Here is a 19,836-nt window from a genome sequence, read left to right on the forward strand (position 1 = left end):
CATCAGCCAAGTTCATATATGCTGATGACATCGCATTGGTAGCACAGAGTAATAACTTTGAAGACGGTGAACAAATTCTGACGGAGGACCTTAAGAAGATGTCAACTTTCTTTAAGACCTGGAGATTGATCCCCAGCAAACAAAAACTGAAGTCTCTAGTTTCCATCTAGCGAATCGTGCTGCGAGCTACAAACCAAGAGTTCTGTTCAACGGAGGAAAGCTGAGGTACAACCCTTTCCCAAACTATCTTGGAGTCACTTAAGATAGAACCCTGAGCTACAAAGAGCACATCACTAAGCTTTCTCATAAAGTCGCCGCAAGAAACAACATCCTGCATAAGCTCTGTGGTACCTCCTGGGGAGCCTCTGCTGATTGTCTACGTTTAACTGGCATTAACCTTGTCTACTGGGCTGCTGAGTACTGTGCTCCTGTCTGGTCGGAAAGTGTACATGTGAAGAAGGTAGACACAAAATTGAATGATACAATGCGTTGCATTACTGGTACCATCAAATCAACTCCATGTCACTGGTTATCTGTGCTGAGTCACATCCCTCCACCTCACTTAAGACGGAAGCAAGCTCTACTAAGAAAAGCTGAGAAAATCTTTTCATCACCCTTTTTGCCACTGCAGCAGGAATTCTGCCATCCATCACAGCAGCGACTTCAATCAAGAAGACCAGCAACTGTCACTGCAGGGCAACTCATTGCGGATGGGTTTGACCTAACTGAAAGCTGGAAGCATGAGTGGTCAACAAAAACATTGGGAACAATTGCCCACCATCTTGATCCCGCAAAGAAGCCAAACGGTTTTTACCTACCGAGGAACCTCTGGTGCCGTATCAACAGGTTAAGGACTGGACATGGTTGTTGCAATTAAGGTACAAGTGGGTTGGATCAGTTCTCCAATGTGTGTTTGTAACCTGGAAGAACAGACGATTGAGCACCTGGTCCAACGATGTCCTCTTCATTCGTACCCTGGCACTCCTGATGATATATTCGCTCTTACACCTGGTTTATCTGAATTGCTGAGAAGGATGGACTTTAAAGTTGTGTATATATATTGTATAAAATCACCATACGATTAAATAAATAACCTCGGCACTTGGTGGAGTAGAGTAGTCAGCTCTCGCCAGGCCGCCTTTGCCCTCAGGTATTAAACTGGTACTAATTTTTTGTGTAGGCTGAGTGAACCTTAGGGCCAAGTGCACTTCCGAAAGTGAAAATTTCGTTTCTTAAATCACCCAATTTCCTGTCGGGGAATCGAACCCACATCCTTCCTGGTGAACTGAACACGTCTTGAACAATAGCAGTACTTCTCATCAAAATCTCCATCTTAGACCTTTCACAGAACTGAATTTAGTTTGTCTAAGACCGAGCGAGTTAGCCGTGAGATTAGGGGCGCGCAGCTGTTAGCTCGCATTCACGAGATAGTGGATTCGAACCCAAAAGTCGGCAGATCTGAAGATGGGTTTTCGTGGTTTTTCCATTTTCACACCAGGAAAATGCTGGGACTGTAACATAATTGAGTCCACGGCCACTTTCTTCTCACTCCTAGCCCTTTCCTATCTCATCGTCGCTATAAGACCTATCCGTGTCGGTGCGACGTAAAGCAACATGTAATGTGATTTATATATGACATTTTCTCTTATATGCATCTATCGGTTAAGTGATGGTAAGCTACAACATTATTCCCAGCCTTTGGGATAAGTATAAGGAACAAACGAACTAACTGACTAACTAACCCAAAAGCTTTAAAAAGTAGCCTAGAGTAGAAATATTTCACTAAAAGTACAATTTCATGTAAATGGATTTCTTGATGTACATTATTACACTGGGTTTGCCTGCCAGTTAAGGAAACAAAGAGTGAATACAGGAAAAGTTCTAAAGCAAGGTGAAACTTAGTGAATCACCGACCGCAAGGATGACGCGATCACCTGAATAAAATTAACAACAGCAGATAGTGAGTCTTGACTAATGTTCTTGTCTCTTGTGCGACGTGCTAAAGAACACATCATCAAACTATGACTGCGGGTGCTATTTGACTTTCAGGAGCGTTCGTACCCACTTGCTGTCTATTCTGACGGAAGTTAGATAATTGAATAATAAAAAGGTACAAGTAAACTTGTGCCCTCGTCCCGAGGTGGTGCACCTCTTTTCAGGCACACTCCCAGTGGAGGTGAGCTGTATGCACCATTTTAACTACATAACAGCCCTCGTGTCCGGCTCCATGGCTAAATGGTTAGCGTGCTGGCCTTTGGTCACAGCGGTCCCGGGTTCGATTTCCGACAGGGTCGGGAATTTTAACCTTAATTGGTTAATTTCGCTAGCACGGGGGCTGGGTGTATGTGTCGTCTTCATCATCATCTCATCCTCATCACGACGCGCAGGTCACCTACGGGTGTCAAATCAAAAGACCTGCATCTGGCGAGCCGAACATGTCCTCGGACATTCGCGGCACTAAAAGCCATACGCCATTTCATTTCAACAGCCCTCGTGCCATTTTCAAGTCTCTGGCAGTTCCGGGAATCAAATCCAGCCCTCCGAGAACGGCAGTGCTAACGGTTACGTTACGGATGTGGACATAATATTAATAATAATAATAATAATAATAATAATAATAATAATAATAATGCCCGCCTCTGTGGTATAGAGGTTAGTGTGATTAGCTGTCACCGCGAAATTTGAAAAATGGTACGAGGGCTGGAACGAGGTCCACTCTGCATCGGGAGGTAAACTAAATAGAAGGGGGTTTGAATCCCACCTCAGCCATCCTCGAAGTGGTTTTGCGTTGTTTCCCATTTCTCCTCCAGGTAAATGCCAGGATGATACCTAATTTATGGCCACGGCCGCTTCCTCCTCACTTCCTTGTCTATCCCTTCCAATCTTCCCATCCCCCCCACAAGGCCACTATTCGGCATAGCAGATGAGGCCGCCTGGGCGAGTTGCTGGTTCTCACGCTCATGCTCCAGGACACTGCCCTCGCTGAGTCCGAGGAAAAATCCAACCCTGGATGGTAAACGAATTAAGAATGAAATAATAATATCATTGCCACGTGCAATCCAGTCTAGAAGGATGTAATTCCATAAAATTTGTGCCAAACTCGCTCATAGGTTCGTTCCAGGTGCTTTTAATTTTACGTTTCTTGCGCTTTTCCCACAACTTGAATAGACACCTATTTGTATCTTTGTCACTTCTTTTGTAACGTACTGTTCAGTCGAATACTTTCACTCACAACCGGGTTATATCTTTTCTCAATATTTAAGGCATGGGTCTGTGTGTACGGCTCCATAGTTTAATGGTTAGCGTCTGGGCTTTCGCCCAATGGATCTCGGGTACTATTCCCGGGTGGGTCGGGAATTTTAACCGTCACTGGTTAATTCCTATGACCTCCATCCTCACACACGCGGTATCTCCTATGAGGTGTCAACGCGGAAGATCTGCACCAGGAATTCATCTGTGTATTAAACTCCAGTTTTTTTTTTTTTTTTTTTGCTTTACGTCGCACCGACACAGATAGGTCTTATGGCGACGATGGGACAAGGAAGGGCTGGGAGTGGGAAGGAAGCGGCCGTGGCCTTAATTAAGGTAGAGCCCCAGCATTTGCCTGGTGTGAAAATGGGAAACCACGGAAAACCATTTTCAGGGCTGGCGATAGTGGGGTTCGAACCTACTATCTCCCGAATACTGGATACTGGCCGCACTTAAGCGACTGCAGCTATCGAGCTCGGTATATATTATTAAACTCCTAGCTAAGTCCTCGTCTAAGCGTGTTTCCTACAATGACCTAAGAAACGTATTCTTCTTCTTCTTCTTCTTCTTCTTATTATTATTATTATCAGTATGGGTGGTATGGCTTACCCCTATATAATGTTAGATTCATAATTGCCTGTAATTTGATTATTGGATATTAAACAGCTAGCAACGGGATTTTGAAATTCATAAGCAGCTTCGACTCTTCTGCGTTTCGTGGGCGAGGGTCGTGCGGTTTAGTACTTCGGGAACTTTATTAATTAGGACACATAGTGAACACTGATGGTACAGAAAATTTTTTATTCTCCTAATTTTGCCTACAGATGAATAATAATCTTTTAAATAAAGGCTATAGAGAGCGGAAGAAGCAGAATTACTGTTTGGGGCTAAGTTATAATGAGAAATTGCTTTGAGCCCCTCATATTTGTCCCAGTCTGCAGAAAATTCGTTAAATGACAGTGTCCCTTTGCACAGCAATATCGCATATTCGAAGATTTGTAAACGCAATTTAAAAAAAGTCATGACACTACACTATAAGAAAACAAACGATTTCGTGCATAATTATCAGCTCTCAATAACAAACATATTAGCATCACTAGCAAGAAAAAATAATACATCTGAAACTGGAAATACGATAATTACGGTACACAGCTTTCTGTTAGGGCTGCCAACTCCCCAGCGGCATTATGGAGAAACTTTCCAGTTACAACATTATGCTAGGCTTCACAAACGATTGTCAAGGCCGGTAAAGAGCAATGTAGCTAAAACGCCGCATCAAGTCGTCCATGTTTAAAGGCTTGTAGTTCAGTTGTTTCGGAGAGAGATAGCAGCACTAGTCGCTCACTGTGTGGAGAAGAAAGTACGTAGTTTCTAAATATGTCACCAGATACCTTGTATGTTGGTTTGTTTTAATAAAATAAATAAATAAATAAATAAATAAATAAATAAATAAATAAATAAATAAATAAATAAATAAATCAATCAATCAATCACCATTGATCTGCTTTTAGGTCTGTCGCCCAACAAGTGTTCGCTGTTCTTTACTTATATATGGAATGGAATGGCGTATGGCTTTTAGTGCCGGGAGTGTCCGAGGATAAGTTTGGCTTGCCACATGCAGGTCTTTTGATTTGACTCCCATAGGCAACCTGCGCGTCGTGATGAGGATGAAATGATGATGAAGACGACACATACACCCAGCTCCTGTGCCAGCGAAATTAACCAATTGTGGTTAAAATTCCCGACTCTACCGGGAATCGAACCCGGGACCCCTGTGACTAAAGGCCACCATGCTAACCATTCAGCCATGGAGCCGGAGTTTTCTTATATTAATTCAAAGAACTGAGAAAAATATATCGAACATTTCAATCGATAAATTATTCCGCTTCCGCATTCCTTTTCCTGTGAATAAATTGATATTTGCCTCAATTTGTTCTCTTGAATTCCAATTTTATCTTTCTACTCTTAGAAGCTCTACTCAAGCTTATTCTTCTACCAATCTCGTTACATGTTATATCTCAACTGACACCTCGGAACATACCGCTTAGACGAGCAGCTTTACTCCTTACTCCCAAGTTTTCCCAGCCCAAAACTTGCAATATTTTCGCAACACTACTCTTTTGTTGGAAATCATATCGTTCTGCTTTCCTTTGGATCTGTCCCATTTCTCGTGTCCGGTAATCCTGGTGTCGATCCCATAGACTATGCTTTCTATACTACAAGTTCTGAGATGTTCCTCCTCCTTATGGCAATGTTATCACGCCAGGCAAATGCTGGGGCTGTGCCTTAATTAAGGCCATGGCCGCTTCCTTCCAATTCCTAGGCCTTTCCTATCCCATCGTCGCCATAAAACCTATCTGAGTCGGTGCGACCTAAAGCCACTAGCATTTTTTTTTTTTTTGCTAGTTGCGTTACGTCGCACCGACACAGATAGGTCTTATGGCGACGATGGGACAGTAAATGGCTAGGAGTGGGAAGGAAGCGGCCGTGGCCTTAATTAAGGTACAGCCCCAGCATTTGCCTGGTGTGAAAATGGGAAACCACGGAAAACCATTTTCAGGGCTGCCGATAGTGGGATTCGAACCTACTATCTCCCGAATACTGGATACTGGCCGCAATTAAGCGACTGCAGCTATCGAGCTCGGTACTAGCAATTTTATCACGTGTTCGTAGGAATAATGGTCGCTAACTCTGAAGTAGTGTTTACAAACGACGGCGGTTTAGCTAATTATGTGAATTCCCTGTGTGATGATGGTTATGTGCCGTTAGATCATACGGACATTTTAATTATACTGTTCGTAATGATATCGTGCTAAGTGAAACAGACTGCGATGAAGGTTTAATATTCGTATATCTTGAGTGTAACATGAAACCGTGATTTTTTTTACAAGTTGCTTTACGTCGCACCGACACAGATAGGTCTTATGGCGACGATGGGACAGGAAAGGGATAGGAGTGGAAAGGAAGTGGTCGTGGAAATGGAAAAACCACGGAACACCATCTTCAGGGCTGCCGACAGTGGGGTTCGAACCCACTATATCCCGGATACTGGATACTGGCCGCACTTAAGGGACTGCAGAAAATTTATTTAGCCACTAGAAAACTGGAAAAATAAGGATATATATAGCATTACGACATGGACCTCAATATTAGGCGACATTTTTGGGTAATGAATTATATTTGTTATTCTTTTCAGTAGGCCTACATAATAGAATTACTTCCTTAAAACGTAGGCCTACTACATAAAAGGAATATCCATTTGCTCACACTTTGGTAAAATTTCTAGGAAATTAACTTAATAATTAGGCAAGCTGTGCTTGTTTCTCTCCACCTCTGCATATTAGGATCTTTTCCACCGACGTTGTTAGCATGAGTGTAGAATTGGAGGCTGGATCTATAAACGCTAGGCTATGGTAGGTGACGGTGGAAATTCCTTCAACTTATCTTTTGCAGCATATAACGAGGTGCATCGATTTGTTTAAATGATTTTGTAATATACGAGATGGAATATTACATGTGGCTAATACATATTTTATCGTCAAGATTTGTCATTTTCGTGATTTTGGTGTTTGAAGGATTAGCCGCTGACTCTTAATTCATGAACTTTTCCAGGGCGCACACAATTTTATTTCTTGAAGATAGGCCTATTTGTGACAACAATCTTCGTGGAGGTTCCTTCAGTGTATCTGCCATCCACCTAGAGTAGGGCTATGCTCTCATGATGGCCAATATATTTTGAATTGTACTGGAAGTACACAGTTTAATCGTGATCGGGAACATGAAATTATAATGATCGCATTTGTCAACATCAGTTGTGAGTTTGATTTCATCGGTTTCTTCATATACGTTACCTCAAAATATACATTATCTCTATAATATAAAGAACAAAAGGTGTGTGTCTCAGCCATCCAGCATGGTATCACATACAAATCACTGGGCGGAATTTAATGAAATTTTACACAAAATTTCTCAGAGAGATATGTCGTTTGACTGTATTTTATTTCAATTATAATTCTGAAAATATATTAATCCTTAAGTAGTGGGAATTACGGTTTAAAAACTCAATAGGAATTTACAATTCAAACTGTACTACCTTAAACATGGGTACATTTGAAAATTAATGGTATACCAAGCACATAGCTGTAGGATTTAATTTTTTTCTGATATAAAGCGTCACATAAAAGTTACTTGCTTTGGTTTATGTTGTTAAATATACCCAAATAGCACACAGGCTTGCCAGACGGAACTATCTTTACATAGGTTTGTTTTCAGACTGATTTTGCTTTTAGGTTATATTAACAGTAGCGAGGAAAAACTGCTGGTTTCCTTAAAGTTGGCACATTACTACGAATGAGGTGGTAAAGGCTAAGGTATGAATAAACTCGATGGATGAAATAGTACCTATCAACCAGCTTCGGCGGTGGGGTCATGTAAAGCGAATGCGGGAGGATAGGTTACCTAGAAGTATAAAAAACTGGATCTAGAATGGTAAGATACGTAGAGGGAGAACAAGGTGACGATAGTGTGGTTACTCCAACCACTACGCTTATACCTTCATATCTTCCACACAATATAAATAACATTTGTTTGAGCGCCAGTTGCTTTTTTAAGAAAAACAACAAAATTCGGTAGAGCATACCTCTTATATCAATTATCTCAAGGCGTGAGGTGATAAACTCACATATCTGGCAATATACAGGGATATGGATCAGGAAAATATTAAATTACTGTTGCATTTCCACAACTGAGGATTGTACATGGAACTGGAATCACTTATTATAATTAAAATAAAACTGAGTTTATGACTATAATTTACGTCACAATGAACAATCATTGACGTCTTTTAATTTAACAAAAGAAATATATCGTGAGATTTGCGGTACTAAATAAAAGGAAAATTTAATCTAAAAAAAAAGCTATTGGCATGAACTTGAAGTGAGATGTGATATCGCCGCTGATTACATTCTTCTTCATGTTATGAATGCATAACATGTCTGATGCTTTAATTACCTGATGTCTGCATTCACTGCTGTTGAACTTGAAATTCTTGGGAAAACCTCTGAGCTGAAGTCGGGAGCCGTCTGCTGTTATCTTCTTATATAACAAGGAGTTGGCCTACATACCATGTACGCGTGTAGGGAGCTCCAATGTAATTACGTCCACTCAATATATAATAAGAAATTTGAAAATATTATTGAAACATCTTGTGAAGTCCATCCTCACAAGAAGATGATGTTTCTTTATCAGCATAGTACCCGTCTCTGCTCGGATACCACCACCACTTGTAGACCTCCTTGATTATTACAAGACCTCTTGAAAACACAACTCTTAGCTCTGACCATCACACTAAGACCACTTCTTCCATTTGATACCTCTGACTGTTACCTATGATCTGAACGATATGAACTGAACGATATGATCTGAATACCTCTCCCCACCGTCGCCTCGACTTATATCACCTCGCGATGACGACTCATCTCCCTACTCACTGTCCATCCCTTCCACTTCAACATACAGTAGCTGGCGAATACTGACACTTGGTCGCAATCACGTGCCCACGCACTGATGTCATCAGTCAAGTGTTGTCTAAGCGTACCCAAGCGGCTTGAGAATGACTAAGCTGAATGCGTCACCGGAAAATCTACTTGCACAGTTAAACATAGCCTCGATTGCAAAATACTATGCCAGCTCATCCAGCCAAAGTTACAAGCCACAGCATGACAATATGAAACCAACAAATCTCACTTACTACAATACAGAATAATTACAAATAAATTTCACTTAACCTATGATTAAATACAATAATATACGTGATACCTAATTATTACAGTCTAAATGATGAGAAACAGAATATATAAAATCTAATGAATCGGGTTAATAATAATAATAATAATAATAATAATAATAATAATAATAATAATAATAATAAATACTGAATGGAATCTGTAACCCTGTTGTACGGTTACAGAACGCCTCCCTCATGAAATAATCGATTAATTGAATCGATTGATTCATGAAATATATACATAATCACCTGAAATCGAGTACACCATAGATACATGTATAAAAATGCCCTTTACAAATTGGGTACATAGTATCATCCATCTGGATGTTCGTTGTTACACATATAAAACCTTGATCAATTATCATTTTCACTTTGATTATACAGTATTATTTACATACAGATTACATTTCTTTCTCACTTCTGTCGTTTCAAACGTTCATTGAGTGTTCAAAAGTAATTCTCGAAGACATTTCATTATATACACTGTCTCCAAGCACTGGAGTTTATTGCACTGCCGTGCTTCACTTAATATCGCAACACACGCCAATTTCACTGAAGTCCTGTTCATAAAACATGGTGAATTAACATAATAATGAAAATTAATCAACAAACTCACATGATATATTTCTTAAGATTTCTTATATTGTATGTGCCTACGATATTTCCTTCCTTGTCTTCTAATGAATAAGCACATTTCCCAATCCGTTTCACTACGGTGAAGTATCCCTGATATAACAAGAAAAACTTAGAAAATTGACCAGCTTCTGCTGATGATGGGAGTGGCACTCTGAGTAAAACCTTGTCACCAAATTCAAATTCATCCAAAGTAGTCTTTTTCTGCTGGCGAATACGTTTATCTCCTGCTTTCTTTAAATTCTCCCTAGCCAGCTGGATATAAAAATCCTTAGTTTTCTCCTCTCCCAAGTCCAAGCCTAACATACTCGCAATTTCATCAGTAGGCTGGACTCGTGCAACGTGATGTTACACCAACGTTCGACATTACTCAACTGTGAGAACCACGAGTTGTGTTTGTCATGCACATATGCCCTAAATATACGTCCTATTTCACGCATCGTTCTTTCAACCATATTGCTTTGCGGGCAACGTACCGATGAAAATATAGTTTTGATCCCCAGTTCATTTAGTTTGGTATTACAGATCTTCGAAATAAACTGGCTGCCATGATCAGATAATATTCTGAGGGGATACCGAACTCAGGAATATATCTGTCCACGACCTGTTTGAGACAACCCTTCCCTGTAGCTTTCCTCAATGGGTACATCTTGACATATTTGCTGAGGGCATCAATCAAGACAAAAACAAATTGGTAACCATATCTGGATTTAACTAACGGTCCAAACAGATCAACACTAATAAGCCTCCCGGGTCTGTCAACAGTAACAGCTTGCCTGGGCCCCTCTAGAAGTCTAGTCGGGTGCTTAGAGCGTTGGCAGAGATCACACGTAGCGAGTATTTTCCTCACGTGCCTTCCCATATTCCTCCACCAAAGTTACCCTGAATAGCATATAAGACCTTATTTGCTCCAAAATGACCCAGCTCCTTATGATAAAACCAAATCATATCCTCTTGCAGGGCTTTAGGTACACATACATTGAACTTCCCAGAATAACATTTCCGAGTGAGAAAACCATTACATAACTTATACGTAAGTTTACCGTTCACTAGAACAGTACCTGGTTCCTTATCTCTAAGCGAGGTCAACAGTCCCGCCAACTCTTCTTCTCTTTCCTGCTCGGACAACAGATAACGAAGTCTATCTCTTTCTGCAGTATTATCAGTCATCGAGCCAACACAAATCAAAATACCTTATTTCACCTCTAAAGAGACAGTATTTTCCTCCTTAGGGAGATACCTGCTGAGAAAGTCAGCCATAACATTATCTTTCCCTTTAATATGACGTATCTTAAAATCATATTCACTTATGGCTAAAATCCAACGAGTCATACGATTACTAGTTAGTTTATAAGTATTTAAGAATACCAAGGCCTGATGGTCAGTCCATATCTCGAATTTATTACCTAAAACATACATTCTAAACTTACTTAATGAATACATGATTGCAAGAAATTCAATCTCAGTGATCGTATATCTCTTTTCTGCCATACTGAGCCCACGACTTGCCAAGGAAACTATGCCTAAATTGCCGTTATCATCTCTCTGACATAAACATCCAGCAACTCCCTTCTCTGAACCATCAGTCATGAGAATAAATTCACGATCTGACATAGGATATCTCAACATAACTGCTTCATTAAATCCATCCTTCAACTTCTGGAAAGCCTCATCATGTTCTTTCCTCCACTTCCACTTCGCACCTCCTTTCAATAGCTCACGAAACGGCTCTAACAGCGCAGAATATTTACCCACAAAACGTCGAAAGTAATTACACATTCCCAGGAAAGATTTCAATTGCTTAACATTACGTGGAGTAGGAGTGTTGTTTATCTTGTCTAATCTCGTCTGTTCCGGTTTTACCCCCTGTTCAGATACAGTGTGTCCCAAAAATGTAATCTGTTGTGAACACAATGTCGATTTACTCAGTTTTAATGTAAATCCCCCTTCCCTAATTTTATGTAGAACAATCTGTAAGTGTTTCATGTGTTCCTCAAACGTGTGGGATGCTATAACAATGTCGTCGATGTACATGGTCACAAAACTATCCGTATCTCTCCCTAATACTTTACTCATGGCTCTAATTAATGCTGCAGATGAAGTACGGGTCCCGAAAGGCACCCTGGCGAACTGATACAAGCAATTCTTGTATGCAAACGCCGTAAGTGGACGGTCGCTTTCTCTAAGTGGAATCTGCCAGAAAGATGACGACAAATCAAAAGTAGAAAACCATTTTCTACCTTCAAAACGTTGAATAAGTTCCTCTACCGTCTCCGCCCTTTGCTGATCGGCTTCAATTCTCATATTCATTAATCTGCCATCAATGCACAGTCTTACCGTGTTATCCTTCTTAGGTATAATAACAAGTGGATTTAAATTAGGACTACATGATGGTTCAATTATATTATAATCTAGCATAATGTCAATCTGCTCTTCAACAGCGCTAGCGTATTTTAACGGAATGGGATATTTCGGTCCTACAAAAGTTGAGTTATCAAGAACATTAAATTTGTGTTCGTAAAGATGTGTTCTGCCAGGCCGGTCACTAAAAACATCACTATGTGATATCAATAATTCACACAATTCGTCCCTCTGACTCTCCGCTAAATTACATTTCTCCACTGTCTCATACAATTCATCTCTAGAATCTCTCTGTATAGACACATGGCAGACATCAATATTTTTCCTAATATTAGGAATTTCACAAGGCCTTTCCGTACTAGAACACACTTTATTCGCACTAATTTCTGACAAAACATCATATGGTAAACTGACTTCCCTGCTACTCTTTCCCCAAATAAGATTGACATTACACAGATCAAAATTTAATTTAGCCTTGTGACACGTTAACCAGTCGGTACCTAAAATAACGGCATAAACTAAATTAGGCACCACTAAGCATGGTTGGAAAATACACTCTCCACTTATGTTAATGGGGACAGCTATTTGTTTATTCACTCTTTGAGACTTGTTTCCAACAGCTGTTACGATGAACGTATTTCTCACTGGAATTTCCGCTACCTCATACTTCTCTCTCAAAACTTCCTCATACAGCTTGGAATTTACACATGACTTCTCACTACCAGAGTCCAACAAAATCTTAACTTTTCTGCCCCATATCAGCAGTTCAATCGTCGGTGTAACAGTAACACTACTTAAATTATCCTCATTACATAATATAAGATCACTTAACAAATCTTGCCTTATATCTAAATTTAAATTACACTTATAAAATTTATTGTCTACGATTAAGTCGTCACTTAAAACATTTGAATTATTGCTACTTAGGTCACAATCATGTTCACTTACAACTATAGACTGGTCGACATTAACATACTTATCTACCTTATACGTGAACTCACCATTTACGGACTGTCTCAGTGACCTGTTTATACAGTCCGTTGCGCGTTTAAAGTACTTGGTTCGGTTACGACTTGTTGGTTACACACCTCAGTCGGCCTCCTCTGTTGCCTAGTCCCTCTAGCTTCATTATTATTATTATTATTATGGCCTGTATTCTCCCGCCTCCCAGCTTCTGGTTGATTACCATAATCACGCCTCCCAGTCCTGAAATTTTCCGAACTATTTTGATAATTTCTCTCCCTGTGGAAATTATTATTAGGTCTCTCCTGATATTCTCTTCTGTAGTTACGATTATTCATAGGCCTGTCCTGATTATTAGATTGGTTACCCCTTCCTTCTACATTCCTATTTAATGTCCTACTATTATTCAAGCTACTACCTAAAGCATCAAAACTTTCCAACAAAATCTCCATTTCCTTAATAGTCTCCACTCTTTGCATACAAACAGCTTCTCTTATTCTATCGGGATAGTGCTTAGCCATAAGTCTAACTATATCAGCCTCAGGTCCAATACATTCTAAATTTCTCCACACCAAAACATGAGCCAAAAAGTATTCAGTCATTCTAACACCCTCGTTAGAATTATACCTGCCAAACATTACTCTCTCTCTCTCTCTCTACTCTGAACACCTTCACTCCAAAGTTTAGCCATGGATTTCTCCTTAAATTCAGTTAGACTAGACATCGAGCTTTTATATACTTGAAACCAAGACTTAGTCTCTCCTACGAAAGCATTAGATAAGATCTCCAATACAGTTTCCCAGCCAATAATATTGTCTCTTAATTGAACAGCAAATTTCTTCTCTACTACTCTCATAAATTCCATCGGGTTGAATTCTTTCCCAGAAAACTTAGGTAAATCATGATCTCTGGTGATTAAACCATTATTTACAATTATCTCAAGTACATTCTTACTATCACGCACTTCTTGCTGGAGTACTCTCTGGCAACTCAGAAATTTTTCTTCCACTGTTTCCTCAGCCTTTTCTTGAATTTTTCTTAATTCCTCCTGCAACTTTTCTTCCGATTCTCTCACCTTCTGTAATAATGATTTTTGTTCACTCTCTAGATCACCTACTTCTCCAAGTTTTCTTTCCACATGTTCTACCCTACTAATACATTTCCTAGTTTCTTGCCCCACTGTATTGGTTATCTTTTCAAACCTTTCTTCCACTAACTCATTGATTTCCCCCATTTTAGACTCGATCTTGGCGCCTAATTCATCAATCTTATGCCCTTGTTTGTTGCATGTCTCACTAACTTGCTCTATTTCAGTATGGAGATTGCTCCGACCCAATTCCATCTCAGCTCTGATGTCACTACACTCCCTATTTACCTTACTTTCTAAATTATTAATTTGCTTACTTATTTCTAACACCTTATGATCTATCTTATTACTAACATCATCAATCTTCTTATTAATACTATTTATGACATTACTCTGAGCTTCAATTTTCCCACTCATAATATTATTCTGAGATTCAATTTTCTCACTCATAATATTATTCTGAGGTTCAATTTTCTCACTAATGACCGCTTTAATTTTCTCACTCATAATATTATTCTGAGATTCAATTTTCTCACTAATGGCATTATTCTGCTCAGTCATTTTGGACATCAGCAAATTAAATAAACCCAGGTCAATCACCCCTTTACTTTGATCTTGCGTGACAGCGTTTTCCTCACTTTCTACTATTTTCTGACTTTCCGCCGGTCCCAACTTAGTCACCAACTTCCTATTTATGTTACCACCTTGGATTTCCTTGGACACAATAACCTCAGCCTCATCACCTGACTGCATATTGCTATCCTTGTCCATCTTCGGTTTCCTACTAATTTTTCGCGATCTCAAAGCTATTTCCCCTTGCACTTCCTCTGACATCACCCCTTAAATACAGACTTCAACAAAATGACCTTCCTAACATTAATCGGTGAATTTAACATGTGCGTACTCATTAAAAGAACTGATCCATGTATATTGCCATTCAGAAACACTTTTTCTGAACCTTTCGAGTCCCACGTTGCTGGCGACACGTTGTGGTTACTCCACTACTCTTATACCTTCATATCTTCCACACAATATAAATATAAAAAACAACAAAATTCGGTAGAGCATACCTCTTATATCAATTATCTCAAGGCGTGAGGTGATAAACTCACATATCTGGCAATATACAGGGATATGGATCAGGAAAATATTAAATTACTGTTGCATTTCCACAATTGAGGATTGTACATGGAACTGGAATCACTTATTATAATTAAAATAAAACTGAGTTTATGACTATAATTTACGTCACAATGAACAATCATTGACGTCTTTTAATTTAACAAAAGAAATATATCGTGAGATTTGCGGTACTAAATAAAAGGAAAATTTAATCTAAAAAAAAGCTATTGGCATGAACTTGAAGTGAGATGTGATATCGCCGCTGATTACATTCTTCTTCATGTTATGAATGCATAACATGTCTGATGCTTTAATTACCTGATGTCTGCATTCACCGCTGTTGAACTTGAAATTCTTGGGAAAACCTCTGAGCTGAAGTCGGGAGCCGTCTGCTGTTATCTTCTTATATAACAAGGAGTTGGCCTACATACCATGTACGCGTGTAGGGAGCTCCAATGTAATTACGTCCACTCAATATATTTTAAATAATTTGAAAATATTATTGAAACATCTTGTGAAGTCCATCCTCACAAGAAGATGATGTTTCTTTATCAGCATAGTACCCGTCTCTGCTCGGATACCACCACCACTTGTAGACCTCCTCGATTATTACAAGACCTCTTGAAAACACAACTCTTAGCTCTGACCATCACGCTAAGACCACTTCTTCCATTTGATACCTCTGACTGTTACCTATGATCTGAACGATATGAACTGAACGATATGATCTGAATACCTCTTCCCACCGTCGCCTCGACTTATATCACCTCGCGATGACGACTCCTCTCCCTACTCACTGTCCATCCCTTCCACTTCAACATACAGTAGCTGGCGAATACTGACACTTGGTCGCAATCACGTGCCCACGCACTGATGTCATCAGTCAAGTGTTGTCTAAGCGTACCCAAGCGGCTTGAGAATGACTAAGCTGAATGCGTCACCGGAAAATCTACTTGCACAGTTAAACATAGCCTCGATTGCAAAATACTATGCCAGCTCATCGAGCCAAAGTTACAAGCCACAGCATGACAATATGAAACCAACAAATCTCACTTACTACAATACAGAATAATTACAAATAAATTTCACTTAACCTATGATTAAATACAATAATATACGTGATACCTAATTATTACAGTCTAAATGATGAGAAACAGAATATATAAAATCTAATGAATCGGGTTAATAATAATAATAATAATAATAATAATAATAATAATAATAATAATAATAATAATAATAAATACTGAATGGAATCTGTAACCCTGTTGTACGGTTACAATAGTTAAACTCATTTTTAATGCTTTTCATATAAGTGGTGTCCGCCTCTATGGTGTAGTGGTTAGTATGATTAGCTGCCACCCCCGGAGGGCCGGGTTCGATTCGCAGCTCTGCCACGACATTTGAACAGTGCTACGAGGACTGAAACGGAGTCCGCTCAGCCTCGGGAGGTCCACTGAGTAGAGGGGGCGTTTGGTTCCCTCCTCAGCCATCTTCGAAGTGGTTTTCCGTGGTTTTCCACTTCTCCTGCAGGCAAATGCCGGGATGCTATATAACTTAATGTCACGGCCGCTTCCTTCCCTCTTTCTTGTCTATCCCTTCCGATCTTTTCATCCCCTACAAGGCCCCTGTTCAGCATGGCAGGTGAGGCCACCTGGGCGAACAGCATCTCTACCAAACTGAAAACCCCTAACTTGTAAGCCTTTGAAAAATGCTTCGTTATTAACGCATTTCTTTTCTTTTTTTCAGGTGGTCATGAACATGAGCATGGAAATCCTCAAAGCCATGAGATGGAGGCAGAGATTTCGACATCAGAAGCCATCACTGTGTATGCCCTTGGTTCATAGTAATAAAACTCTTCAACAAATCTTCCAAGTCTTCCGTCCACATTATACGTGTTTACTCTCTGTTGAACTCCGAGTGGTCTTGAAAATGGAGTTCATTTCTAATGCACTGCACTGTTTGAACTCTCGTGTTGAAAAACCCATAGGTGATACAATGGTGGGTGGTTAATAAATGTATCGTGAATGAAAGTAATTTGTAAGAAATTGCACAAATTAATGAGGTCAAGAGATGCTACAATCGTAATTGTGTCCCGTTTATGGAATTACTATGTACCTGAATGAAAATGTAATTTTTGAAAAATTGATCATCTTATTTTGTTGGTGTCAAAAATGTTGCAAGAAAATACAATTGAATCTCAAGTAAAATATCTATATGTTCTCTTCATTTATTAAATCTGATTGGATAATGTAGGATTCTCAGCTGACTAGTGACGTGCCATAAATGTGAAGATATAAGTGAATGACTTTCACTTTTTCAAAGATAGAAACCTTTTTTTCCAGAGTCGGCTTAGTATAACATTAAAGTTTTTCAGTTGGTCAAACACAAAATATTTTTTATTCGACAGATTGAAAGACTGAAATACTGTAAGGTTATATTTCATAATTAAGGTAAATCATATTATTTGTATTGTATATCCATAAAACAATGAAAGTGTTGGTCTGGAATTGGAGAAATCTATATAAAACAACTTGACCTGACTGACTGACTGACTGACTGACTGACTGACTGACTGACTGACTGACTGACTGATTCATCATCGCCGAGCCAAAACTACTGGACATAAAAAAATGAAACTTTGGGGATACATTCATATTAAGTGCTCTCTAAGAAAGGATTTTTGGATATTCCATCGCTAAGAAGGTGAAAAGGGGGGTGAAATTTTAAAATGAGTGTGTCTATATCTCAAAACTTTAAAAGTTTACAGATGTAGAAATTGGTATTTAGGATCTTTTTTAAAAATAAAGAAACAAGTATTTTTTGTTTTCGGAAAATCCCAATAGGAGGGGTGAAAAAGGGGCTGAATGCCTTTAATCAGTATACCGGTACTTATATCTCAGAAACTGAAGATATTACAGACCTGAAAATTGGTACTTTTGATCTCTTTTTTAAAAATAAGGAAACACATATTTTTTGTTTTTCGAAAATCCAATTAATGGCAGGGTGAGAAGGGGGCTGGAATTTTAAAATGAGTGCATCTATATCTGAAAACGTTGAAAGTTTACAGATGTAAAAATTGGTACTTAGAATCTTCATTAAAAGTAAAGAAATATGTGTTTTTTGTTTTCGGAAAATCCCAATAGGTGGGGTGAAAAGGGGTGAAAAAGGAGTTGAATGCCTTTAATGAGGATACTTTTATCTCAGAAACCGAAGATATTACAGATCTGAAAATTGGTGTTTGGAATCTCCTTTGAAAATAAAGAAACGGATATTTTTTTTGCATAATCCTTTGAAAATGGGTGAACAGGAGTGACAAACGGGGTGAATTTAAAAAAAGACTATATCAGCAAATTATCTCAGACAGGTAACATGTTACAGGTTTGAAAACTGGTATTTGAAATTTCCTGTAAAAGTAAAGAAGCATAAATATTTTTTTCGGAAAATCCACTTAAGGGGAACTGAAAAAGGGGGTGAATTAAAAAATTAGCATATCTACAGTACTGTATATCTCAAAAACTTAACACGTTGCAAACGTGAAAATTGGTATTTGGAATCTCCTTCAAAATAAGGAAATATGTATTCTTTTATTTTTGGAAAACCCCTTAACGGGGCGGGGGGGGGGAATATATAAATTCTAAAAATGTTACAAACGTGAAAACTGGTATTTGGGATATCCTTTAAAAATAAAGCAACACGCATTTGGGGGGGAATCAACTTGGTAGGGGAGGGATGAAAATGGAGATGAATTAATTTTATGAGGATACATATATCTAAAAATTTGAAGATGTTACAGTCGTGATATTCGTATTTGGAAGCTGTTTTAAAGAAACGGGTACTGTTTATTTTCGGAAAATTCACTTAAGTGGGGAGTGTGAAAGGAAGTGAAAAATATTGAGTTTTTTTCTGGAGAAACTTATATATCAAAACTGAAGATTACAGACGTGGAAATCGGCGTTTGGAATCTCCTTGAAAAAAGAAACACGCATTTTTTGGGTGGGGTAAAACCAACTTAACAGGCGGGGGTGGAGTGGAAAAGGAGTTGAATTATTCTCATGCGGATACTTATATCTCAAAAAGTGAAGATGTTACAGACATGAACATTTTTCCTTGGTATTTTCTTTCAAAGTAAAGAAACAGGTAATCTTTTGAAAAATCCACTTAGGGGGTGAATTAATTGAAAAATTAATTGAATTCTTTGTATGAGTATACTTATATCTCAAAAACTAAGGATAATACGCACGTGTAAATATGAAATCTCCTTTAAAAATAAAGAAACACGCATTTTTGGAGGGGGGATTAATTTAACGGGCCGTTTCTCAAAATCTAAAGATGTTAAAGACGTGAAAATTGGTATCTGGGATCTCCTTTAAAAATAAAGAAACACGCAATTTTGGGGAGGAGAGAATCGGCTTAACGGATAGGAAGTGGGGTGGGGGGTGAAAAAGGAGTTGAATTACGTTTATGAGGATACTTATACCTCAAAAACTGGAGATGTTACAGACGTGCAAATTAGTATTAGGGATCTCCTTTAAAAATGAAGAATCACGCATTTGTTTTTTCATAAAATCGACGTGAAGGGTGTGGGGTTGAAAATAAGTGAGTAAGGAGCTGAAATATATTTATGAGGATACTT

General features: G+C 38.8%; 1 protein-coding gene across 1 annotated transcript in view; it reads left to right on the plus strand.

The window, feature by feature from the left end:
* LOC136863531 (zinc transporter ZIP1) overlaps nt 1-17,410 on the plus strand; it is a 193,535-nt gene extending 176,125 nt beyond the window's left edge. Inside the window, exon 2 of the mRNA XM_067139920.2 lies at nt 16,950-17,410. Within this exon, the coding sequence (XP_066996021.2) occupies nt 16,950-17,047 (98 nt within the window). The 3' untranslated portion in view covers nt 17,048-17,410. The remainder of the gene's footprint in view (nt 1-16,949) is intronic.
* The last annotated feature ends 2,426 nt before the right edge of the window (nt 17,411-19,836 follow it).

The sequence above is a fragment of the Anabrus simplex genome, chromosome 1 (genome assembly GCF_040414725.1).
Source record: "Anabrus simplex isolate iqAnaSimp1 chromosome 1, ASM4041472v1, whole genome shotgun sequence".
Taxonomy (NCBI): domain Eukaryota; kingdom Metazoa; phylum Arthropoda; class Insecta; order Orthoptera; family Tettigoniidae; genus Anabrus; species Anabrus simplex.